This window comes from Geospiza fortis, unplaced genomic scaffold, assembly GCF_000277835.1.
Source record: "Geospiza fortis unplaced genomic scaffold, GeoFor_1.0 scaffold53, whole genome shotgun sequence".
Taxonomy (NCBI): domain Eukaryota; kingdom Metazoa; phylum Chordata; class Aves; order Passeriformes; family Thraupidae; genus Geospiza; species Geospiza fortis.
The window spans coordinates 209,067-228,547 of NW_005054305.1; the positions used below are offsets into that span (position 1 = coordinate 209,067).

The 19,481-nt window shown below is 40.8% G+C and overlaps 1 protein-coding gene across 1 annotated transcript in view; it reads left to right on the plus strand.

Annotated features, from left to right (window-relative positions):
- The window catches only part of DLGAP1 (DLG associated protein 1), a 261,624-nt gene that overhangs the window by 169,516 nt on the left and 72,627 nt on the right, over positions 1–19,481 (plus strand). The window contains exons 5-6 of the mRNA XM_031066573.1: positions 217–394; positions 3,196–3,436. Coding sequence (XP_030922433.1) covers positions 217–394; positions 3,196–3,436 — 419 coding nt within the window. The remainder of the gene's footprint in view (positions 1–216; positions 395–3,195; positions 3,437–19,481) is intronic.

Genomic DNA, 19,481 nt, shown 5'->3' on the forward strand with positions numbered 1-19,481 from the left:
TTCCTTCCACCAAATAAAAGGGGGGCGTAATCCAAATAAAAGTACTGACATTGCCTTTATTTTATAAATATACAAGAACTGTGTCATTACTTGTTCAAGTCATGCTGTTCCAGTGAAAAACATCTGGTTATCCTCATTCCTGGTGAGGCCATTTGGATTTGATGGAGTCTCTTTTTCTTCCTTTCTTTTTCTTTTTTCCCCACCCAAAACTCCCAGGATATCCAGTGAGCACTCGCCAAAGCTCCAGATCCGGAGCCACAGTTACCTGAGGGCGGTGAGCGAAGTCTCCATCAACAGGAGCCTGGACAGCCTGGACCCTGCAGGGCTGCTGACCTCCCCCAAGTTCCGCTCCCGCAACGAGAGCTACATGAGAGCCATGAGCACCATCAGCCAGGTGGGTGACCTGCGCCTGGGGCAGCCTGGAGAGCCACTGTCACGCCGGACACTGTTTGCAATAAGAGAAACTGGATTTTGCTCACCAGCACTCTCATTGAACAGGGTTCTTAAGGATCTTGTGCTTAGCACCTCCAATCCAAAAATTTTTGAATGCCTCAAAAGAAAGTTTGTATGCTGAATGAGGTGCTAATTTAAAATTAGGCTGTTAATAGTTTGTATTCCACAATTTTAATAGAGATTTTATTTTATTTATGCTATTTTATGTATTCTTTACTTTGTGTACCTCCAAATGTTTCACCTAAATAGTACAAATATTACAGGATATGTATTAAGTGAAAAAATATGTCTGTATTTTTTCCCTGAAATCCTGTAAGAGATCTTCATGCTCCTAAACAAGAAAAATGAAGTCCACTGTGACAGATTCAGTTTATGTGTTTTAATGTTATAAAATATTCTGTCCTTACATTCAGCATGCTTGTACAGTTGAGTTCAGAGGGAACAGATCTGAAAGAAGTGCAAAAGGGCCAGCACACCATGGGGCAGAAGGCCAGTAGTTCATCTGCTACATCCTCTAGCTCCTTGTTGTGATTTTTGGCTTGTTAGCTTAAGTGGATCATTTGGGTAAATCACTTGGATGAAGGAACATCCTTACACTAGTCCAGAAGTGCAGCAGGCAGGATTTGTGGTGCCAGATACTGATCCCTAATGACTGGCATACCAAGTCATCACCATGTCAAAAAAAGCATGTGACATAAGTGACACCAGGACTTCAGCTGTGGCCTCAACAAACACATCTGCTATTCAATATGGAGCTGTAGTTTCCTTTTCTGCAGTCTCCTATTTTTAGACACTTCAGAGTATTTACCTGTGGATTTTGAAGTGAGGCACTTTGCATAGGGCATGGACGATCACTGTATGAAATGATGGATGGGATGATCTAAAAGGAATGTCAGGATGTATCTAGGAGAAAACAGCACAGAAATTCAGGTCTTAGAGGCAACTCCATGAACATTAGGTCAGGTTACTTGTTTAGCTGCACACCTACATACAAAGCTGTCAGCCAAGGAGTGGTTACATTTGCCAAGGTGAACAAGTTTTTTGGTTCAAAAATGCATTAATTCAGAGATATTTACACGAGGATTGGATATTCTCTGCTATAGTAAGATTATTCTTTTTGTTGTACTACCTACTACTCTTCCACGCTTTTTTAAATATTTTCCTTTGAAAAAAATATATTTTGCTCTCTGAGATTTTTCAGTTATATATACAAAGACTCCACAAAACATTTTTCTTGGTAACATTAATCCTGGAAGAGAATTTCTAATGGGGTTTTTTCTACCTTCCTAACATAGTCCTATCTTCTGCTAACTTGGTCTTGTACATGCTTGAAAACTAACAAAATCCTCAAGTGATGGTTTCCATCTGCATGGTTTCATACAGTGATAATTATTGTGCTTTAATGCCAAGCTTAGGGCTCAATGCTCAATTTAGAAACATGAGCATCCATTGATAATTAAGCCAAGGTAAATGGTTTCCAGATTCTTAGGACCTGTAAGAAGTTTTTGAATGTTCTTTAACCACCATGAGCACAAGTCTTTGTCACCACCTAGTGTCTGCTGCACAAAGGGTCTAAGGATTCCTTTGCATCTGCTCTCAGCCAGAAATTTAGTTCTACAGACGCTTTTCCCCAGCAGCAAAGCTGGTTCCCTTACCAACCTCCCCTTCCTGTGTTTGTTACCCTGCAGCTTTCCAGCCACTCAGGTTTTATCAGTGAGATTGCCTGTGGGTTGCATTGATAATGTACTGGGGTTAAGCTGACCCTTCTCGGTTTTTTTCCTCACCCCGCAATGAAAGTGTGATTTTTGTTTTACGTGTAATGATCACAATGACCAAACATTCAACCTCTGCTGTGGGCCCTGGGTCACGTAAAACAGAAGCTGCTATGAGGGCTCCAGGCTCCCCAGCAGTTTCAGAAGAGCCAAGAGCCCAAACTCTGCCGAATCTTTGCCCAACACCTCTGTCGTCCCTTTTTATACATTGTTTTTTTCCCCTCACAATTGCTGCAATGGGATGTCCCATTTATTTTTCTTCATGTGCAAAGGGATCCTCTAACAGGTGCTGGCCATTGTGCCACTGTAGCTTGAGAGTGTTCTACTGACTTTACATGACATTTGCCGCTAATTTTTCTTTATCAGAAAGAATTCCTGGGTTAGGCTACCCTGCTCTCTGTCTGCCCTGCCTTATCTCTGTCCTTTGGCTGAAATAGTTTCTCCAAGCATAGGCTTTTTACAAGAACAGGCAGTCAGACTAAACAGCTATGTTTGCAAGCTACAGACTTAACTCAAAGATGTACATTTCACCTAAATTAAAATGGATTTCTACTCTGGAAAATTTCTACTCTGTCTCATTTCTCCCCCCTTTCCTAAAAATAAGTAAATTCTTTTACTTAATGAAATCCCTACGACAATAAGTGTCTCTTAATGCTTTACCATGTACTTTTGATAAGGAGGTTAACACAGCTACTCGCTGTAGTATTCCCCAATTCCAAATTAGCAATATAAATGATAACCCTAAACTTACTCCAACTAATATTAATAAAACTACAATGGGATGACACAACTTATTAAAGATCCCATTTGCAGTTGGTGACCATTACATCCCACCAGTGATGATCTGCATTTTGTTTTGTTCTTTGCAGAATTCTGGTTATTTCTTTTGTATCATGTTGGACAGTAATTAGGGCTTGTGTGGAATATCCACGCACGGGCTGCACTGACCCTGATGGGTGTCTGTCTGCAGGTGAGTGAGATGGAGGTGAACGGCCAGTTCGAGTCCGTCTGCGAGTCGGTGTTCAGCGAGCTGGAGTCCCAGGCCGTGGAAGCGCTGGACCTGCCCATGCCGGGCTGCTTCCGCATGAGGAGCCACAGCTACGTGCGGGCCATCGAGAAGGGCTGCTCCCAGGATGACGAGTGCATATCACTGCGCTCCTCGTCTCCCCCGCGCACCACCACCACCGTGAGGACCATCCAGAGCAGTACTGGTAAGTAACACAGAGGGAAATCCAGAGGGGGTGGGAAGGGAAGGTACTTCCAGTGCATTTCCATCAGATCAAGCTTTTCTCTGCCAGATGCCAAGCCCTTAATGGAGTCTTGTGTTTCACCAGGGAGCTGGACAGACTAATCAGCCTCAAACCACACACAGACCAAGGCTGATGCCTTTGATATGGTTCCTTCTGTGTCCAAGCTAATTTATTCTGAGCTAAAAGCACATAGAAGGGGAGTCCAAGGTCATGTCTCGTCTTGCTATCCTCCCCAAAAGAGCAATCACAATTTGGCAAGGCTGAGCAAAGAAGACACTCTGGGTTGGCAGTTCTGCTGGCTGTGACCAGCAGAGAAGGGTCCTTCTGATGAGGTCTTCTACAAAGTTGAAGTGATTTTATAAGTTACTGGATGTGGTTTTTACTGGCTTGAGGAGACTGTTCCAGCTCTCTAGGCCCCATCTAAGGTGTGAGAATGAAGAAAGAAGAAGCAGTCTGCAGGTCAAAGCATGCATGTTCACATTTTGCTGTTACATTCTTTCTGCAGTTCAAACTATTCAAGCCTTGCTAGAAGAAGAGGTTTCGGCGTAAACATGAGACTTCTAATCTTCCTTTTAATGTTTGAGGTTGCTTTTCTTTTGGAAACAACTATGATGAATGTCAGATTTTGTCACCAAAATTGTGCTTAAGGGGAAGAAAAACCAAGTAAAACCAAATTCCAAATCTGCCTCTCTCATTCAGGAAAGCAAGAGGCAGGAGCCATTACATGTGTGTGCTCTTCCCTGTGGCAGGATGAGAGAAAGCCTCTTTCTTTTGACTTCTGTGCAACCATTCCACTGTTTTACACAAGCTTCATTTACTATTCATATACTGTTCATATACTAATCATGTTCTTGACTAATATTGACTATTATACGTATTTCACTGTACCTGCTATCTCTTTTGCTGTATTTTTTCATTTCTGTTTTCTGCAAACTTTTGTCCTTCTGTGTGTTATCTCACAGGTGCAGTTGTTTATTCCTTGTAAGTCTTTTTTAAAGCTGCTTGTCAATTGTTCTATGTCATCAAAGAACACTTTAAATCCTTTTACCAAAAATGTTCAGCTAAATTAAAGATTTTTCTAAAAGTAGCAAGTTTAAGTACTGTTGGAAATATACTGGCAGTACATCACAAACATCAAAGCATTTTTAACAAATGCTGCAGAGAACTTCTCATCTAAATCACTAAAGAAATAGTATTCACATGACAGCGTTTCTGCTATAGAAATAGCCCTTGTGAGCGCACAGGGTTTGCACCAAACCACAAAGACAGGATTTGCATAAGGTGTGTGCTACTTCATTGTGTGGTATTAGTTTGTGTCAAACATATTCTGAGGCAAAAGCTGAAGGATGGGAGTTTTCAGGGATTTTTCAGTGTGCACTCATCTTTGTTAAATCAGCTTGGGTTGATCCCAAAGAGGGTTTTCTATTCTGTGAGAATGGCTTTGGTAACACTTTTCCTTTATAAAAATAACTGTGATCATAAATACAGAAGAGAATAACTATTTTTCATTATCTCCATGTAAGAGGTTGTTTCTGTCACTTAGGAAAATGATGCCTGTGTCTGGGGATGATGGTGTATAAATGGAGAAGGTTGGCTGTGTGTGCCAGCCAAAAATGCTGGAAAACATGAAAGAGGAAAATCTGTACTGTAAGCTATCTCTTGTTTATGGTCCCTTTTATGTAGTGAAACCATAGAGACCTGATCTCTTCTCTGGGTAGCTGGCTTTATTTAAAAAAATCATATGAACAAAACTGTGATATTGAAAAACATAATCCAGTGAGTATGTCTTGACTTATTGCTTCTGTAGTCAGGGTGTTAAAAGCAGAGAGGAATGATTTGCAGCGCTCTCTTTGGACATACATACAAGCATTTAAAGATTGCTGTAGATGCCTGTTTTCTGCTGTGGGAATTTTACTGAGTTATCTTTTTAATTTTCTAATTCTTGGGCTCCAAGGGCCCATCCCTTCCACTGGTAGCATTTCAGACAACTTCTCTTTTAGTATCTGTCTTCCATACCGCTGTCTGCTTAATGGGTATTTAGAATTGAATTAATTATAATCAAAAGTATCTATATTGACTACCTTGGTGTTGCCTGTGCCTGGCTCACAGAAGAGAAATATGAAAGGCAATGTTGATGGTTTCTATTCATATCTGCTTCAGTAAAATGGGAAATGGAAAAAACAACTAGGCAGACATGGTGAAAGGAGAACAGTATCTCAGGTTTATCTCCCCACTGAGGTGATGTTGCAAATATTTTTGTGAAGACACAGGAGCAGTTATGATCTTAAAATGGTTTTAACATCCCCAAATCAGAGAACAGTCCTCCTACCCCTAAAGCATCTCTGCCTGTTCAACCAAGAAAGATTCCTTTCATCAACATTAGCGATACCCTCAAGAACATTTCTTTTAATTCACTAATACCAAAGCTGTGATCATGCACTGATATTGAGAATCTCTTTGCCAGCTGAAAGTCCAGGGAAATGCCAGCTTGATGGTGGAAAAGACAGGAGAGTTGTCAGTTTACTGGATTCAAAATTGTTCCAGGTTTCCAGGGCATCTGGATAAAGCAAGAGCTATGGACAAAAATCACACTTTGCCTTTTGGCCTTTACTTGTTGGGTGGCAGCCTCAGGTTCTCATTTCCTTTTGCCACGCAGTGTTGGCAGTTTAGTTCTGCAATCAGGAGTTGCATCTCTAGCTCAGTTCCTGAGGATGTGCCCAGTCTGACTACAAATCTGTGCACCGACTATGGCACAGAGCTCAGCTAAGGGTGGCTGCCCACCTGGTGGCCTCTGCAGCCTGCACTGACCTTAGTGCTGCTGCGGGGACACTGAGGGGTGGCTGCAGCCCAATGAAACTGAGCCCAAGGGTAAAAATGGAGGTGGAGGCACAAACCTGATGTCACCAAAGGGGTAAAATGTTACACTATGAGTGAGGAGGAAAATCCTAACCTCACCAAAGTCTGCCACCTAAGTTCCTCCTAATGTCCAACCTAAACCTTCCTGGGCACAGCTTAGTCCTAAGTCCTCTCATGCTGTCACAGTTTGCCTGGGAGAATAGGTCAATCCCCATGTGTGGGTCAACACATACAGATAACAATGGCAACCACCAAACCACAGCTGAAATGCAAAGAGTAGAGTTATTTCATTACCTCACCCACAAGGCTGGGCAGCAGAGACCCACTGGGACATGGGCTCTGTTGGGCTTAGTTCATCCTAGTGAAAAGGCACAGGCTCCATTAGGCTCAGTTCATCCTAGCACACAGGGGCAAGCACTGCCTGCCCCAGGCATCAAACGGCCTTGCACATGTGCAATTTATCACAAGGCTGTGTTTTTATGATATTTCACTTCCAGCAGAAGGCTCAAGCATGTCTGTGAATGTGTTGTCTCTACACAGGAATTCTACTTCTCAAAACCAGCAGAGGATGAACAACACTGGGCATAATAAATGGACACTCATTCCCACTCCGACATTCTTAGCATTCCCAGCTGCAAGGTCACTTTGAGCAAAAACTAGTCCCTCCTTGACAAATCTTCCAGTTTTAACCCTTCCTCCCAACACCCCACCTGGCTACAAATTCCCTTTATCCTTGCTTTTAAATGAAGGGTTTTGGAATGAGGAAGAGAAAATGCAATCTTGGCATTTTATATGGAATTATAAATCACACTCAGAATCACTGGGTTGGAAGAGATCTTTAAGATCATCAAGTCCAACCCAGTCCTAAAACCTCAATTAGACCATGGCACAGAGTGCCACATCCAGTCATAAACATATCCAGTATGGTGACTCCACCACCTCCCCAGGCAGACCATTCCAGCATTTTATCACCCTTTCTGTAAAAAACTTTTTCCTAATATCCAACCTATAATTCCCTTGGCGCAGCTTGAGACTGTGTCCTCTGGTTCTGTCAGTTGCTGCCTGGAGAAAGAGACCAACCCCCACCTGACTACAGCCACCTTTCAGGCAGTTGTAGACACTGATAAGGTCACATCTGAGTCTCCTTTTCCCCAGGCTAAACACCCCCAGCTCCCTCAGTCGTTCCTCACAGGGCTTGTGTTCCAAGCCCCTCACCAGCCTCGTTGCCCTCCTCTGGATGCCCTCAGGAGTTCTATGTAGTAAGCTCTATGTCACAACTGTGTCATGCCTTGAAAGCTAATCAGCTGAAAAGCTCTGTTCACCCTCATATTTGCTCTATCAGTATCAGAGGTGCCCATGGAGGCGTCCTGACTGGGGCCATCCCTGGGAGCAGTGCTGTGCAGGCAGGGAGACAGAGCAGCCCTGAAGTGCTGACATATGTTATACACCATAGGCTGCACTAAAAATTAACATCCAGGTCATTTGAGCTCTTCAAAGGAGTTTAATGAGCTGTGAGTTATTACATGATTTGATCCCAGGTTATTTGCAGATGCAACTGTTGTAGCTGAAGCACTTCAGCCAACAAATCCAGTCACTAAATAAGTAACCTTTTAGCAATTTTAAGTCCGTGAATCATTTCAATGAGCTTGAGGAATGCAGTAATTAAGAAACAATTAAAGTAGTCTAAAGAACACCTTTCTCCCACATTTTTTGTGTCTATGTTTCTAAATTTTCCCAATGTAGCCGTGCATGTTGCTTTGCTGTAAACAAACCTTATGACATTGTGAGGACTCAGGCATGGGCACACATGCATATAAATATATAATATAGTATAATGTACAAATATGTAATGACATCTCTCTAACAGAGCTCAAGTTGTAACATCAGGAAAAACTCTGCACTAGATTGCAATTCAGGTCCTATCCTCTGTAGAATTAGACGAAGAGAAATATCAGAGTTATCTGCAGCAATGCCATCTGGTGATTCTCAGTAATATTACACTTCTGCTTAAAAGCAGAATAAATAAAAATCCCAAGGAAATTGTGCTGTGTAGCCAGCAGGTTAGAGAAGGACAGAGAGTTACCACAGCTAATTGCAGTCTTTCAGCTGAGCAAACCATTTTCCTTCCATTCACTGGAATATCTGATCAAGACAAGTCAGGTATTTTGTGGAAAATCTCTAAGGGGCTGCCTAGCCAATTAAAAAAAAAAAACCATATAAAATGCAAGTAAGTCTAAAACCTGACTTGTGCCCAGCAGAATTCAAAAGTAAAATCAAATCCTGTGGATAAGGAAGCTGTAACTGAGTGTGTGCCAGATGCAAGTACTTTGGATTCTCAGAGCTGTCCTTTCAGAGGCTGCTCTGTTCAAAAGGAAACAACAAATTAGGATTTCACATGTGATTTCCAGTTGAAGCTAAGGTTGGTTTCTGGATCTGTACCAAAACTAGGATATTTCCCCAGAAGGTCTGAAGAAATATAGCTACGTTAAGGCCTTCAGGCAGATGTTGAAACTTAAAATAAATCTGAGGATTGTAGAAAACTGTTTGACAAAGAATTTACATGGTCCATTTCCTCTCTTTCCTTGAGTAATCTTAAAATGTGTTCTGCCTTTGGATCTGCTATCAAATTGCTTAAATCAGCACTTTAAAATGTTTTCCTCTGCTAATGAGGATCTGACCTTGGAGGAGAACATTATTTCCAATTTCAGAGGTGTCTGACTGTAGCCAGTACGAGTTTCATCTCTTCTATCCTAGTAGTCAACTTGATGAATGTTAAGCTCCACATCACACCAAAACCCACCATTTTTATGAAGCCAGTGAAGGTTTTTAATGAGAAATTCAGAAAGGGTGAGAAAAGGACTTTATTTTGTAGGGCATGGCCTAATTTTTTTTTCCACATTTGAAAACATCATTTGGAGGAGTTTACAGCAGTCTCCAAAGTTATAAATATGTTTCAAATACAGGGAATGAAAAACCAGTATTGCCCTTTGGTATTCCATCTTTGCTTACTATTCTTACTCTTTATTTGCTTGATATGCTTCTAAACATTTGGCTAAGGCTCATAGTGAGGTAAGAATGTGAGAAAGACCTTAATTATTCGAAACCGCGAGCTTAACATGTCTTGAAAGAATATGTTCTCTCACTTTGTGAACACCTCCAGAAACACAGAACAACTCTATTTTGTTGAGACAGCACTTGTTTGGTTGACTTCTCTGGCTGTCCAAACAACTTGGACATCTCCAAGGCTGAAAAAGGGGTGACTCTGCCATTGGCCAACTCTGCCAGTGTCTGTATGTCTCTCATGCTGGGGAGTGCCACACTGGGCACACACTTGAGATGTGGCCTCACCAGGACTACACTTCTCCCAAACCTCCAGCTGTGCTTTGGCAAAGCCTGGCATGCTGACAGCAGTCCTCAGTGCAAGGTTACACTGCTGTGTGTTGCTCAGCCTGCTGCTCTGTAAGACACGGGTGGCCTATTGAGATGCTGGGAGTAAGATGGCCATCAGACCTGTGAGCTGATAGTCTCAAATGACATGGGAAAAAGCATGATTTTTAGAGGAGAAGAACTTTAACAGAAATCCCTATTTTTCTATGCAAAGAACTAATAAGTGTATTTCTTATCAAGCGGAGCACAAATAAAGAGGACACAGGGATTAGTTACTTAAAATATAATGTGTCATTATTTGTTAATCTTGCATTAATTTTGATACAGATACGAAAAATTTTGTGGAAGCCCTCTGCATATATTTGTATGGTATGTGCTTAAATTCATTTCCATTAATCTGTTTTTTTTTATTATACTGCACACACAAAAAGTGATAACCTTTTCAGATGTTCAGATTTACACAGCTCTCCCTAAAGGTGTACAGAGCATGTTTGGATTTGAGCTCTGCTTTAGTTTCAGACTAGGTTGGTGTGTTATCAAAAGCACCACTACTGGAGATTTTTGTAGGGATATTCAGGACCCCAATTTCATGGAGACCTCCCAACGTGCTAATGCAGTGAGAGAGTCCTGATCCCATGATTGTGTATCCCACTCCTGCTGGTGTGAACATTGTTGTGGAAGTGCCCTGATGGAGCCTGCAGCCATGCCTGTGTATTACAGCACCTGAATGCCCAGCGCCTAGCTGGGAGAAAATGCCACTTGATGTACCATAACAAATGTATAGGAAGTCATTACAAGCAAAACAGTAATTTAAAAGCTGTTCTGCTGACTGAGCACTGCATGCCTCACGTCTCATTAGCTGAGAATTAACATTTTTCTAAGCCCATGAACAAGCGTGAAGCCTCAGTAATTTTGCCACAATCCAAGAAGCGATGGTTTATGACAAACAGTCTCTCCTGCTCACTGCTGCAAGGCAAGTCTGCCCTTTGCCAGCAGCTTGGGCTGGCTGACAGGTCTGCCTCAGACAGGGGCAGCAGTTTAGCTCAGGTCTGGTGTCCTAAGAGCAAACTCAGGACAAGGCTGATGCGATTTCAGCCGCTCTGACTCAGCAGCCTTGTGTATCTGTGGTTTTGGGGACAGTTACCTGACTTGAACACAAGAGTAGGAACCAACCTTCTTTGAAACATGCCTGGAATCACATCACAAGGAAGCAGGTTTCCTAGAGCAGCACCAGCTTGTAATTGCAAACTAATGGGTGGAATATGCAGCATGATATAAAATAAAATAAAACCACAGTCATTTTCCGTTTGTAAATTGTGAGAAGGCAATATAACTTTTATCCCTAAATGTTCTCAGGAACTGGTCATTGCTCTAATTCTCAGAACTCTGAGAACTAGAGATACATAATTCCTTAGCTCAAGAGCAAATAATTAATTTTCCCTTTATGGAAAAGTACAACAAAGACCAGAATCTTTCTTTGCTCCAGCTTATTTCCATTGCAATGGTTTTGTGATGGCAGTGACAGAAAGGAGCTGAATCAGTAACTGAAGACATGCCCCAATTTATATAATGAGATCACATTTTGAGTTATAATTCCTACCATTTTCCTAAAATAAATTCATGTGCTTTTAACTACAGTTGTCTTTTGGAAAGCAGGACTTAGGCCTCTTTCCTGAAGGGCCTGTGCTTAATTAATGCAGGCAGTCTGTAAAAATAACTCAGGTTTTTCTTTTTAGTTTGTGCTACTGTCCAATCTCCAGCCATTTGCTGCCACTCACCTTCAGTAAGCTCCCCATCATTCCTTTAAGACAAACCTCATGTTTTGGTTTTCCCGAGATATAATACTTGCAAAGCTCTCTTGAGCCATAGGATTTTGCAAGTTACAGATGAAATACTTGGTGATGATGAGCTTTTTAAAGTGACTGAGTGATTTTTGATTTCAAAAAACTAAGAATTTTTAATAAGTGTGTTTAATGAGTACAGCTCTACAGGGCCCCTCTTGTAGTACAGCAATTTGTTTGGAGCCATTATATTTCATCATGTCAGTAATTCCCATTTTGGAGCTCAAATATGATGTATTAGGTACTGAATAGTGTAAATAATTGCACATTCTCATGCTTCCTAAATATGTGTTTATGCAACAGTCTAACAGTAATTGGCTCTTTGAAGCTATGGAAGACTATGGGGTGCATACATTATTAACCACTTTTTGAAACAAACACTGCTTTGTTTCCTTAACAATATGACAGACAAACCCAAAAGAAAACTGCACATTAAAAAAATTGCAGAACCTCTGAAGTATACACAGAGATATGATTTACTCTTTTTATTTCTTGGTATTACACCAGTCTCACTGCACTGCTTCTTACAATGCTCAATAAAAAGCACAATACAACCAAAACACTGGGATCTGGAAAACACCTAATGCTATTTTGCAAAGAGGGACTGTCTCGCTGCCATCAGAGTCTAACAGTTCCTTTTATCAAAAGCACACTGTAGGCAGATGTTGGTAATCTGCTCTAATGCCACAACCTTTGTCTAGCCTCTCAAGGGGCAAATGGATGTGTTGGTCTTTGGAAATTGTTTTGCCTTACTGAATTTAGCTTTGGTCAGATGGGAGAGGGCTAAATTGCATCCCACTTAAAATGCAGTAAGCCATCTGAGCAGAAAAATTCCTAGTTGCTTTGATCAAGGATTTGAGCTAAGCTATCAGAGGAGGGAAAAAAAACCCTAAAAAAAATAAATAACACCACAGAACCCTCTACTGTGACAGATCTCTTGCCTGTTCTGTTGAGGAAAATGCCTACCTTTTGTCTCTGTACAGTCAAGATGATGGTGTCTTGATAACCATTCTCTTTCTTGTAACAATTTTCAAATTAATTCTGTCTTTAGCTAAAGTAAAATGAAGATATGTATCCCACTGGGAAGGTTTAGATGAAAGTCAGAATATTGTAATAGGATAGCAAACAAATGCTGGCAGTCTATTTCTGTTTTGAAATTTTTTTCTCTCAATTTCTTTTAACTTCCTTCTAAACTTCATGAAGAATCAAATAAAATGATGAATATTTGTGGCAGAAAAAATCAGGGTCTACTAGACCAAAATAACCAAGCTATAAATAAAACCCAACTCCTCCATGAGCGTCAATCTGACTGCCTCACAAAGTCCTGAGAAAACCTGCTGCTTTCCATTTTACATGATGGGTAATTTGAACCCAAGTGACAGAACGAGTTGTTACCTGGTGCCACGGCCTTACACTGTCTTACCTCACACAGCCCCCTGAACGCTCATGTGACATTTTAACATTTGCCTCCGTTATTTAAAAAGGGGGAAGCAAAAGAAGAAGGGTTCCAGAGAGATGGAGAAGGGGTGAAGGGAAGTATTGCATCTGTGTTGGAAGCTCTGACAGTGAGGTTGGTAGGGCTGCATGCTCTGATCTAGGTGAAGTCAGCTACCATCTTGTTACATACTTCTAAGGAAGCTTGTCTTGCCCTATTTGGGATGTGGGTATGAGGGAGTTAGATCATGTTAGAAGTTAGATTAATGCACAGATAAGACCAAAATGCTTATTCTCCTTTCAGGGAAAAAAAATAAAAGGAAATAAGTAAGGACAAGGACATCATTAGTTAAGATTTCCAATACCAACACCATCATTCAGTCTTCCTAGATCTTCCTCTAGGATTTTGCCCACAGCCAAAAAGCTGCATCACATTCACCCAGATGCATAAAGTGTCATTTTTCATAAATAGGCAGCTGTGTTTAACCTCACATGAGCTACCTGCAGGGTTAATCCTTCAACAGGCACTCCTGGTCCACGCAGACTCTGCAGCCGGCGGCACACCAACATCTGTTCTGGTGTCGCCTACTTCCACTGATTGCACATGGCGTTAGGAGTAAGAGCTCCCCCCCATAATCCGATCTATATTGCCAGTTGTCCCCTTTTCTGGGCTTCAGATATGTGCTGCAGTCCTGAGAGCCTTTTTCTATTTCTGTCAGTGCTTACTGAGAGCAGAAGAGTGTATCTCCCTTCTGGACGGTGCTCACTGCTACTTTAGCTGAGGAGATTCTCACTGAGTGCAAAGGTTGCTCTCATGTCCTGTGAGTTTGGGTGGCATAGTCAAGGAATACCTGTAGGGTGAACTACACCTAAAAACATGTGGGTGGTCACTTTTTTAATTTAATAGGATACAATAGCCCATCCTAGAGATGTGAATAGTTGATGGTGAGAAATAGATGCATGGAGCTTTGAACCTGAATTTTTCCAAAATACTTTGTCTTCTCCTTATTCCTTCATCATGTATGAATTGGTGTGTAGACTAGGTGGAGATGATGTGCTGCCTAGCAAGTTTTATTGATGCTGTTTGAGCTCCCTGTGTAGACAGTTTTTGACATTTATTTTAGAACACATTTTCTGGTTGTGATGAGATTCCAGTTTTCCTGCAGGCAGGAGATATAGAGGGATATGAAATGGTCGTCAAGTTAATGGTGTCCAGAATCCCTTTATTGCCTTCAAAGGGCTGGCAAAACTAGTGAATGGAAAATAATGAACATGACAGATAAGTAGACACTGGATAGCAAGCTTGAATAGCTGTGGGAATTTTTGGGACCAGAGCAGCAGTGTTGGAATTTCATCAAATGAAGGGGAGTGCTTTCCCCCATCTGTTCTGCAGATACATGTCTTAAAATATTAAGTACAATATTGCAGACCAGGGCAGTCTGTTAAGTTACAAAGCTGAGACATGTCTTTCTTTTCTTGCAAAATTTGCCCACTGAGGGTCCAGTTGTGTAAGGTGCTGAGTGTCCTCAGCTGCCACCATCATAGCATCAATTCATGATTTCTGTGTGCCTGGTGTCACAGAAACATCTGGCTCCTCTATTTCACTGCCAGTACCTTTACAACCAGAGGAGTCTGGGCAAGAGCATGATCCTGTTGGAATCCAGTTTAGGATATTTCTTTTAGAAGAAACAAATGTAAACTTTTCTAGTCCTTTTGCTGTTGAAATCTTAAATTGGGCAATGAGATTCTAGGGCATAATACAAACATGGCTGGCAAAACAATTTCCAGGGAATCTTTTCAGATTTTGGGGTTGGGGTTTTTTTCCATTTTCCTGCTAAAAAAATTAGATCCTGAGAAGTGACAATGGGGTAAATATACACTTCCCCTATCCTGCAGTAGCAGGCAAATTTGAGGCAGAATAAAAACTGATTTTATTATCCAATGTCAGGATGATTTCTGTCACATCCATAAATGAAAGAGATTGAATGGGCAACTGTATCTTTTCTTCTTTGTGATTAACAAGGAGATCATGCTCAGCAGAATAAGATGGAGGAATACTGGGTGCCCTGTTGTCCATAACACCATGTTGAGAATTGACCACTGCCACAATATTTCATATATGTGTGCTAAACAATGATAAAAAAAAGACCACCCAAGGCAAACTAGCATGACTCCATTAAAGGGATTGTTTCTATTTGCACTGCAATTATGTGCACTTCTTCCAGACCCTTTGTTATTTCCTTCTCTGCACATTAAATTTGGTGCATACATGTCTTTTGAAGAACTGGCCAACAACTAACTTTGCCAGCTATTGCTGATGTGGAGAGGAATCCTCACTCCATCTTCAGACAACTGCCTCTCCAGCAGGCATGGAAAAGTGTCAGGAACTCTTTTAGGGTGGCATTCTGGCCAATGCCTATGCGAATGCAGAAGAACAAAGTAGTTTTATCAAAGCCAAAATGTATGTAATTGAAATTGTCAATTACCACCACTAATTTCCAAAAAAACCCCAGTGTGTTTATTGAACAACATAAGTGTGGTAATTGGGAACATGTGACATTAATTATGGGTGCAGGATTAGGCATAGCCACCTGGTCTAGGCCTCCTTTTTCTCACTTCCAGCATGACATTAACTAATTTGGGGCCTGAGGCATAGCCAGCTTCTGACACTGAAGTGTACTGGCTGTATCAGCATAATCTGGCATCATCTTTTACATCTAATTTTATTCTCCTGAAAAGTCTATTATTATTATTATTGGAGCATGACAATATGCTTCTTAGGAGAGAGAAAAAGCCCAGGGAAATTATTAATTCAAACCATCAGCAATATCTAGCTCATTCATATTGTTATGAAAAACATTTCACTTGTAAAATAAAACTGGTGCATGTTTGCTTTTTGGTAAAGTATCAGGAAGAAGTGGGTATCTTTCTGCTGGGACAGTTTGTAGAAATTTTGCAAAATCCAAATTAGCATACATCTTCCTAAAATTGCAGTAAGTTATAAAATTATGGCTTTTCATCAAAAAAAAGGGAAGTGTTGTATTTCTCAAATTGGATTAACTGAAAATAAGTTCACATTGCAAAAGCGGTAATGACATTAAATAATGTTATAGGACAAGGCCTGTTAATGCCTTGTGTGCTGCTGATGCACATCATCTGCCAGTCAGCTTTCCGCTTATACTTTAGCTGCCTTGCTGATTCTAATCAGTTTGTCTGCTTAAAATGTGTTTTATAAAAGACTTTTTATTTCATACACTTTGATTCATCTCTACTCTCAACGAAGATTTCCTATTTAATTCCATTGAATTAATATTTTAATACTTGTTTAAGTTGAAGGCGACTGGCATGTCTTCTCCTGGAGTTGTATTTACGCTGATTTTTCTGGTGCAGTCCCTGATGACTTCCCACAATAATCAAGACTGAGCTGTTTGCCATGCTTCACAGAAGTGGTTAGTTAATGAAGATTTGTTTGGGGACAGGCTGAAGCTAATGGCATGTCTCATTTCCTCAATAAAAACTGCTGTTTAGTAAACTGTATCTGATGACCTCATGACACTCAAATCAGTCACCATTTTTCCTCGGACATTTATTCTGATTTTTACAGATAATGGCTCTCCAACCATTCTTTAATACTGTTTTAGAGAAAACTAATGATGTGTCCTTAATTAATCTAGTCTCATAGATTTTTATCTTTGATCTTTTGCTGCCTATGAAAAATGTAGATATCTTTTAGTTTGTCAGCCAGCAACACCCCTCCAGACTACAGACTCTTCAGACAGTGTTCAGATGTCCATCATTTATATAGTCATATTTTATATCTGCTAAAAGTATTACAGCATAATCTTACTGCTGTGCAACATTCCCCACTTTGCACATGCATATTAATCACCCATGGCTGTAACAGTCATTTCCTCTAAATTTTGCCCATATTTTAATTTTTTGGTTTCCCCCAGTTGCACCCTTCTGGTTAGCTTGAAGAAGAACTCTCTTTCAATTCCCAGTCCAGTGTGTTGTTGGACAAACAGGGCAGCTCCAGCAGACAAGTGTCATTCCTGTCTGAAGAAAGGGAATGGGTTACAAGCCGGAAGTGAAGAGGAGATGACAGTGTTTCAACTATTTCAACCTGAGAGATTTTTCTGGGTTCCTACTAGGAAATCAGATTTCCTTTTTCCTTTTTTTTTCCCTTTTTTTTTTCTCTTTTTTCCTTTTTGTGTTTTAATTAGTAGAATTATAGTGAGGCCATCTCAGCAGACCAGATATGCTGGCTTGTAGAAGTACAGCAGCTAAGGTTACTCACGCAGTCATGAACTATGAAACCATCATGTTTGCAGCTTCTGAAGTGGAAGAAATGGAGATAACTAGCACAGACTGCATTTAAAGAAAGAACACTGCTAATCTGTAAGCATACAATACCAGTGCTTCTTTCCTAGTTCTTTTTAACTGCATATAATTATCCTTCAGACAAGCTGTCCTTTTTCACAGCTTTTCTTTTGCTTCTTTTTCCTCTGATTCTGTTCCCTGTTGCTAGTTTGAATAATTATGTAACTGTTTCTGATTTTTGGAGAGGGTGAGCACAGAGGTGGATTCCACTTGTGTAGCTGGGCTCACAGTCCCTCTGTCACCAAACTCAGCTGTTAGCCCATGGGCCAGCAGTGCCCACCTCTCACCATTCTGTTGTTGCTGTTTCACTGCACTCAAGGGCATTCAAGTAGCATCAAGGGCAATCCCCCCCTTCTTGCTAAGCTATATATCCTATTCTCTGTTGTGTCAATGAATCTTCTGTATCTTTTATGAATTCTTATTTCATCATCTTAGCACCATTTCCACTTGCATAAGGCAGCAATGAGAAAGCTCCAAGCCATGTTCCTTGCAAAAACAGAAATTTGCAATCACAGAAGTCCTGTTGTGTTAGTAAAAACATGATAATTTGAGTCACAACAATGTGAGGAGGCAGAGTTCAGGTCAGGCTGGCAATGAACCATCACAAAGATGTGTCCTTTCCAGAACAGCATTTGAGGTGAGGCTATCCTGCATTGCATGTGTGAAATTGATTATTTTTCTTCTTAAAGGGAAAAATTCTGTTAAACAAAAATTAGATGGCTATTGGAGAAGTGCTGGTAAGGCAATCCCAATACACCTTTCCACTGTCTAACCTTTAGGGGAAAAATTACCAGCTTTATAGAACTTGGTCGGGCACATCTCCATTTTTCTTAACTTGATCTTCATTTTACATGGACTAGATGGAAAAAGCAGATTATGCAAGAATGTTTCTTCTGGCCGCTTGAGGGTTTTAACAGCAGAATAATAACTAATTCCCCATCCTGCATATAATTATGGCAAATTCTGCTGAGAGGATCAATTTTCTCCAGTCTCCATTCTCCCTTTTTCAAATCATATTCATGGCTGGCTCAGTTCCACTTCACGATAGTTCTTTTACAAAAATCTTTTCTTGAACAAGTTGTTACAAATACAGTACCATTACAGTATATTGTGTTCTTCCAACTTGCAGATTTTAAAATGTAACATTTATGGTGAGAGCAAGGCCTATGGCTCATTCAGATGCACAAACTGTGTGGCACAGGGTCAAGCTTTTTATTAACTGCATTTGCACGTGGTGATTTATCTCATTTGATGCTTTCAGGGAACCCTCGTCTTGTTAATGGGTCAGAATTGGTCATAAGGATCTGCTCCAGCACAAGATACAAAACTCTTAACTAGGTTTGAAACAAATACAGTTCCTTTTACAAGAGTTGGGTTGATAATAACAGCAGTAGTTTGAATTGAGTGTAGTTCTGATATCCAAAAAGTTATGGGCTAATTCCTTTTTTCTTTCAATGTACCCTACTGAAATGTTAAAAAATCTTACTGCACGCTGAAGGCAAATCTATTTCCATAGTCAAAATGAATTTTGCCCTAAAATAAATATATCCTAGATAATTATCTTTGTGTAACAGAAGTAAGCCCATTAATCTCATGTCTTTTGAAGCTGAGCAGCTGAGGAGACCTGTGAAATCACAACAAAATGGTGCAGGTGTGCTTAGTGCTTAGTACTAGTTCCTCCACGGCTGCCATGTGTGACCGTGCCACGCTGGAGCTCGCAGCAGCCAAGGCTCAGCTCTGGGTTTCACAGCTGCAGACAGAGCTGAGGACAGACAGACAGTTCTGAGCAGTGCAGTTCAGCTGAGTGTGAGCTGCAGCACAGCCTGAACTGCGCCAGGGTGCCCTTTGTCTTTCACTTTTCTGGAAGTCATGCAGCTGCCTTGATACCATCACCCCAGTCATGTGCGAAAATGGAAACTGTTCTCACAATGTTTAGAAAAACAGGAATAGTGGAGTGCTTGGGAAGTCACAATGAGCCAGAGCTGTTGAAAGTGAAACAGTGGATGATATCAGCTGCACCTCCTGCTTCCAAGGAGACTGACATCTGATCCTGGAAACAAAGAATGTGAAATGATGGTTTTGATTTGGAAGGCTATTAAAATACTTCA